This window comes from Cibotium barometz, chromosome 1, assembly GCF_041138505.1.
Source record: "Cibotium barometz isolate CiBa-2024 chromosome 1, ASM4113850v1, whole genome shotgun sequence".
Lineage (NCBI taxonomy): Eukaryota > Viridiplantae > Streptophyta > Polypodiopsida > Cyatheales > Cibotiaceae > Cibotium > Cibotium barometz.
Genome location: NC_141046.1, coordinates 63903610 through 63910929, shown reverse-complemented (window position 1 = coordinate 63910929; position 7320 = coordinate 63903610). Strand labels below are relative to the sequence as shown.

Sequence of the window (7320 nt, the reverse complement as noted above, 5' to 3'; positions counted from 1 at the left end):
AATATTAGCCAGATTTACATTGCAATGGTCCCTTTTATGATGAGAAACTACTTTGTATTATGTACAACATAAACGCTTGAGAGAGCCTAGTTCGGACATTGAGGTGGGGCCATATGTGGCCAGATGGTTAAGAGATGACTTAGGAAAGTCTTACATCATGCCAAACAGGGTACATGTAAGCACATGATGATATACCCATATCAAACTACACTAAGGGTAGATGGATATTTTCTCAAGACAATACACTATCCTTGGGTTATGTGGCCCAAACGGGGTGAGTAGGTGACCTTGAATGGGTCTAGAAGCTTCACCATATCCATAGGTCTCTTGTTTAGATTGGTCAGTTAGGTGATGTGATTTCAGTATCGTCTATTTGGACTCAATGCAAGGTGGCTGACTATCCCCGTTGGGTACTATAAGCATTTGGTAGCTTTTAAAATATTTGGATTTTTTGTTTTGGATTTTTCCCTTATTGCTTTGTGTGCCCTTCTTTCAGACAGTACATACAGTCCTTGGTCTAAGTATCCCTCATAGGAGTGGCAGTTGTTGTAATCATTAATTTAGCAATGGTTTTTATCCATCCATCTCTATTTGAAGTCTTGTTTATTGTGAAGGTCCTACTATTGTGTTAACCCACAAGTTGTAATTTCTTACAAAAAAGAAGATCCAAAACCTCAAAAATGCTTCTACTAGTGCGTGAACAATGCTACATTTTAGACTATAACTTGAGCTAGACCTTTCAAAAGCTATTATTATCCCTTTTACAACACTAGCACATCTTTTACGTTTACATGATTGTGCATGTGTATTTAGGATTGAATTTTTTTAATCAATGTATTTATTCCTCATCCTTAAGACACTCCATGAAGGTCATTATCTCAACTCACTTATTTTCTAACTAGTAAGTGGGTTTTCATCATTGGTGGACAAGTTGTATAAACATGGATGATACTATCATGTTGTTTGTGAAGTTAGCACAAAAAACATGTAATGGTTAAATATATTGATATATTTATTCAATAGTGGCAACAACCACATTATGGGCAAGTTAAAGGTTTAGAACAAACAATTCAAGGAAGAACCTTATAAAAAACACTTTTAAATGTTAATATATCATTTCTTCTTGTTGTGCTCTCCATAGTCACTAGCATCTCCTGAATGCCCATGGAGTTATTTATGCTAGAGCAAGACACCAATTGGCAAATCGATTTTCTCTTGATGTTAACCACTCTGGTTTAACATGGCCTTGACCATCCTATTTTTGTAGGACATTCCACCAACTTACGATACCGTCACTTTATTTTTGCACTAAAAAGACATCCTTGTATTTCAAAAGACACAACATTTTGTATGATAGAAACTGTACTATATATGAGTGCGCAGCCTTACACTGAGCTTATTGTAAAATAAGAAAAGTCTCAAACCTCATATGTAGCTGCTTAGGCTAGTAAAAGGCCACCATGGACTATTTTTAATAGCCAGCCAAGTGTGAACACTAGTCACATGTACATAAGTCAATTTCTCAATGAGAAAAGGATAATCATTCCCCTTTGTAATAGATTGTATGTGAGCTCTCTCTCTCTCTTGCATGTGATTTGTTGTAATCTTGCATTGCATGATGGAGTGCAATTGTGATTAGGGTATGATTAGTGGTTTTCTTTTTACATAATCTTTTCTTTTTCAAGTGAGTGTGAGAGATTACCAAAGTAGAGAGCCTTTCCTTGCTTCCATCATAGCATGATCGAGCACACTCTTTACGTCCCATTGTCTATGGAGCTCTACGTGTGACAACGGGGTGAGGATGCAGATGATCCACCCACAAGAGGAAGCTGCAAATTACCACCACCTACGGCTCTTTGGCAAAATTTCCAACGACAAGTTAATTGATCGAAGACAAGGTAAGTGCTTCAAATTAACACCTGAAAATTGCAATGCTTAGTGAAGCATGACACATTTTTTGAAAGCAATATATTCCATGGCAAGGATTATCATGAGGACTTTATATTATAAACTTCCTTTAGTCATAAAACCGACATATTGTACAGATTTTGAAAATAAAAACCGGAGAGATTTAAGGGTTGTCCTTATTTTGATTGGTTGAAAAATATGTTTTTAAGGGATGCAAATATGCTTCTACGATATGGTGGGCGACGGCGGACCGAGTATGTTGAAGATTCTTAAGTTGGTATACAATGGTACAAATTTTGTCTCTAGGGCAAGAGCTAAGGCCAACAAAATGATTAGGGTACCTTAAGGTGCTTGTGGTCGTGAGATGACGGCGTGGAGCGTCGGGATAGACGGCGTGGAGACGGCGTTCGAACCGGGGGCGTAGATGTTAAAAGCGAGTCGCCTGTACTCTGAGAGGGCGGGTCGAGCCTCCCCTTCAGCTCTCTCTTCTCTTGCCGTCTCGCGTTAGCTACAGCCTGACACAATGTGCGGGGGCACAGAGATGCAAGGTAGACGCCCTCTTCACATTCCCGTTGCTTGTGAAGCTATTCTACATCAATCATCCCATCCCACCTGCAAGTTTTACATCCCTCTGCTAACATCAATTCCACTGATTATGATGAGTTTACGCAATTCCACTGATTATGAAGAGTTTAAGCAGTCCCTTGCCCGATCAGGGTTGCTGATCCGCGGTCCTCCGCGACGCCACCTAGGATCCCCAGCTAGCTGCGAGCGGGTAGGGCTTGCCATCGTAGCTGCCATCCACGCCGAGCTGGACGAATCCGACGAGACCACCTCACTAGGATTTGGCTTCCAGTGTTCAGCAGAGGGTCCTATTTCGCCCACGTCAGAACCAACGCCAGCTCCAGTACACACCAGTCCGCCGATACCCATTTTATTGCAGGCTCAGCAGATCAATCCTGTGCAGCTCAACAGCTCTGTGATAAGCATTGAACAGAATAACTCTCCTCACAAGGCCCCCAACAAAAGACAAGCTTCACGGGGTAGGAATTACAAGGGCCATAGCGTTAATTATACTAATGGCAATGTAGCATCTCGCAAGTCCATCTTCTCCATCGCATTATCCCCACCTAATTTCAATAATCCGAGCTGCAATGGTGGCCCTAGTTTGATGCTATCGCCAGATTTCCTCAGATCTTGCTTCTTTTGCCAGCGCCTGCTAGGGCCAGGCAAGGACACCTACATGTACAGGTACTAATTACACTAGTGCAACGTTAAACAACTAGCTCTAATTATCTTTCTTAATGGCTGTTATTGGCCTTGATAAGTGTCCATAATATCTACCTCGTGGCCTGAATTTCTTGTGTTCGGATTAACTGAATTTTGCAGAGGCGACCGAGCGTTCTGCTCCATTGACTGCCGGTACAAGCAGATTGTTATAGACGAGCGCAGGGAGAGGTACTCGGCTACAGCTTGCAAAGGCGATCAAGGCGCTGTAGCCTGTAAATATAACTATCACTTGACTACAACTTCACTGTCTACAAGTAACTAGAAGCACATAGGTCTTATCGATGTGCTAGCCTCTAATATGAAGTCAATACAAGGAGCGACCCCTAGGCTTGAGTTTAAGGCTCTCACACTCTCACAAGGCAGGTCTCGGCCCACTTGCCTATAAGTTGCAAACCCATCTTTCCACCCACTGTTTGTAACTAAACACAAGAAAATCTACACCACTCCAACATTTTTAGTGTGTATAATGGGAGGTTAACCATCGTACCATTGAATGTGTCAACATGGCTACAAGAAGCCAAGGTGCGAACTAAATAAAATCTGCCAATGCTGAAAGTTCAAAATAGGTCGAGGTTGTAATACATCAAACCAACAAGGATCCAAAGCTGAAGGATAATTTTTTAAAATCAAAATAGAAACTAAATGGAGACAAACAAGCCTCGAACCAACCAAAAGCTCAACCTAAATATATAGAACCTTAGAAACCAAAAAAATCAAGCCTAAACTAGCATTTCTTTCAGTACCTTTTTCTGCATTGCAACACTCGCAAGCTAAACACATTTTTTTTTAAAAGTTTAGATATTCTTATGAATGCCCATGGGGGGTCTTTACCACTTAGAAAAGAAAGTGAACTTAGCAAACTATAAAATAGTGTTACGATTCATATGATGGAATGTTGACACATTTTTTACTTCATTAACCTACTTTGTTCTCTCTCTCTCTCTCTCTCTCTCTCACCTATAGAGAATATTTTCACAATTATGTGAGTGTATATATGTACTAACAGAAACAATTAAGCAATTGAAAATTTCATAAAAGCACTTTGAAACAACCTTGCAATGACTAGAGAGTAAGTCATTCCAAGTACAAAAGGGTTTTTGCTTAATAAAGACATTCTTTTCTTATGTGTTGGTAAGGCACCAATTAAGAATGTATGGAATCTTACACTACACTCTTCCACATACTTAGAACTTGGCTTGAAAATTGTGCTACGAAAAATTTAGAATTTGGGTTGAGGAAATCGATCAAGCTTGTACAAGGCAATATTTTAGCATATTAGGCTCATAGAAAAATGGTAACCTTACTATTGTACACCATCGACCAACAATTTTAGATGTTAATTATGTTATAACTCAAGACCAAAGGTTGTGTCTAAGGTGACAAGTTCACTTGACTCAATTTTTCTTATGGCGCTGGTAACACTATTACATTTTTGGTGCTATAAGCTATAACATTTTTGGTGCTTGCTGCTTTTACAGAGGATACCTATGCTGCTTCTTCCAACTTTGTAATGAAGCGGTGGACACATAATTGTGGACACGACTTGTACATATGAGGCCAAGGGCCAAGCATAAGTGTATTGGGCCAAAGGGCCAATTGTAATTAAGGGTCATAGGCTTATGGGCCAAAGACCAAGTGGGGGTGGACACTAATAAGTGTGTGTGAAAAGGGGGCCATGGTATATAGGCCAATGTGGATAGCTAATCACAATTAACTCATACTAATCAAATTTATAAGCTAATCAGCTTTAATGGCAATCTTGCCCTTCTCCTTCCCTACTCATGGATGGTGCTCCTACACCCATGTTGTCACTCCATGCTTTGAGTGGCCATAGCTAGTTCTTTGCAGTGGTATCAGAACTTTCCATTGATCCTATTTTCCCCAAATTTCACCATGAAGTCAATATTAGATAAAGTGGGAAAAATCCCATTCCCATGAAAAAAGGGGGGTATGGTAAACTCATCCAAAAGTTTGTCAAAACATATTCATGTGACATATCATTGGAAAGAGCTTGAAAAGTAGAATCTAGATCTACTTTGTCCGACAAATTTGGAGTTTGCATGTTCAAGTTATGGCCAAAACAAAATTTTTAAATACATTCCCATTTTGAGGGATTTTTTCCATTTTATCTAATATTGACTTCATGTTTTGCTGCAAAATTTTCAGCCTCTTTTGTGCTCCAAGAAAACCCTAGAATCCCATGGATTTCATCAAATTTCTTGCTCATACTTCATGTCCATGTAGTCAAGAATCTACACAAGCTTTAGTGATGATTCTTGGGCACATTTGATAGGAGATTTGAGCCTTGGAAGATCTATAGGCTTGCGGTGAAAATTCATGAGGTTGGTGCCATTTTTCGTGAGAAATGGACCGTGGAAGCTTCAATAGCTAGTCTAAATACCTTATTTACCTTAGCAAAGATGTTTCCCATCACATTTGACTAATTGGAGGCCCTATTTCTTGAGATATGAAGCTATGGGACTCTCCAAAATCTAAAAAACATAGGTCCACATTTTTCTTCATGGCAAAGGTATTCTCCACCATACACTCATAAGCAAGGCCTTAAGGTAATCTTTAAGCATTTGCTAAGCTTTTCCTTGCATTTCTTGCTTGAATCTTAGAGTTCTTGAATCCTTCTTTGATATTTAGGGCTTTCTTCCAAGAAACCCTAATTTCTTAACATTGGCCATTCCAACTTTCCATTAGCCTTGTCCAATCATCATTAATTACACTAATGATGCCATTACACAAGATAATACTTCAAATAGACCAATGATCAAGCCATATGTCCCAAGTTTGGGGGTTTTTTTATCAAACCCATACACCATTGGATGCCATTGGAAACAGTTGATACTTCTTCAATCATTGGTGTGACATTCACCCTTGAATTGTTTTCACATTAAACCATGGGGATTGAGGACATTAAGAAGATCAATTGTATTCCCAAATAACCTCTTCTACATGACATTAATGCAAGTTTGTTCAGGAATTGGATTCAAAGAGAAGTCATATGGCATGAGATTGGAGTGTAGGGTGTAGCCGTCCTTGCAGAAATATTAGAAAAGTACAAGGTAATTTTTCTAGATACATTCCCGGAGGACCTCGCTGATCTTAAGGGACTGTATTTTGGGAAGCTGTTCGAGGAAATGGTTGGATCCCTAAAGAAACAAGGTGTGGTATCTTCAAACCCTGCTATTGTCAAGGCTACGAAGCAGCGTGCTGTGTTTAGGTGTGTAACATTATACAAAGCTTACTTACTACTTAGTTGTACTCTTATATTTGTAAATTGAACGAAAATAATAATGTGTAGATGGATTTGTAAGTGCCATGCGGAGAGATATATTGCATATGTGCCTACAATCTTAAAAGATTGGCGCAATCTAAAACATGAGAGCACTATGTATATATAGCGACAACTTCAAGACCTTTGGGATGCATGGATATATAAGAGATGCCCATTGTTCCTTGACTTTCCAAGTGAAAAATTTCCCAAGAGCAAGAAGGAGATGTATACTCGGGCCTGTAAAGCGAAGCAGTCAACCATGGTATGAAATATACAATTAGATATTTCACTTTATTTTAAATATTTTTTCTTATATCTTTTCAAATTGTGAATTCTATTGTGAAGCCTATAAGTCTACATGACAAATCACATGATCAAGGCCAAGGCAAAGGTCTTATGAAAGATGAAGGGGATGATGAAGATGAAGAGGATTATGATGATGAAGGGGCAAAAGTGCCAAAGAAGGATGCAATGAAGGGAAAGGAAAAAGGAAAGGCACTACAAGAAGAGGATTACTCTGATACCTCTCCATCAGAATATGACAAAAGCAATTTTGATGATAGCACTCGCAAGATCGAGGCAACCCCAAAAGTTGAAGAAGTGGGTCATGCAACAACACTAGTAGGGCACTCTTTTACTTGTGGTTCATTGGTATTATTGTTACATTATTTGGATACTAACATAGATTAAGTTATGGATTCAGATAAGCTTGGAAAGAGGTGAAGCGCCAAATGCACCATTGTGACATATTAATCTACCTAGCTTGGGTGACCTAACCCCAATCCAAATGAATTTGCCAAGTATGATTTTACTCATTGGTAATGATAATGTAATGTATT

The 7320-nt window shown here is 39.1% G+C and overlaps 1 protein-coding gene across 1 annotated transcript; it reads left to right on the top strand.

Annotated features, from left to right (window-relative positions):
* Positions 1 to 2361: 2361 nt before the first annotated feature.
* LOC147642313 (uncharacterized) lies at positions 2362 to 3693 on the top strand. Its single transcript, XM_086777828.1, has 2 exons — positions 2362 to 3159; positions 3298 to 3693. Exons 1-2 carry the CDS (start codon positions 2432 to 2434, stop codon positions 3458 to 3460), a joined length of 891 nt encoding a protein of 296 aa, XP_086633954.1. The 5' UTR covers positions 2362 to 2431; the 3' UTR covers positions 3461 to 3693.
* The last annotated feature ends 3627 nt before the right edge of the window (positions 3694 to 7320 follow it).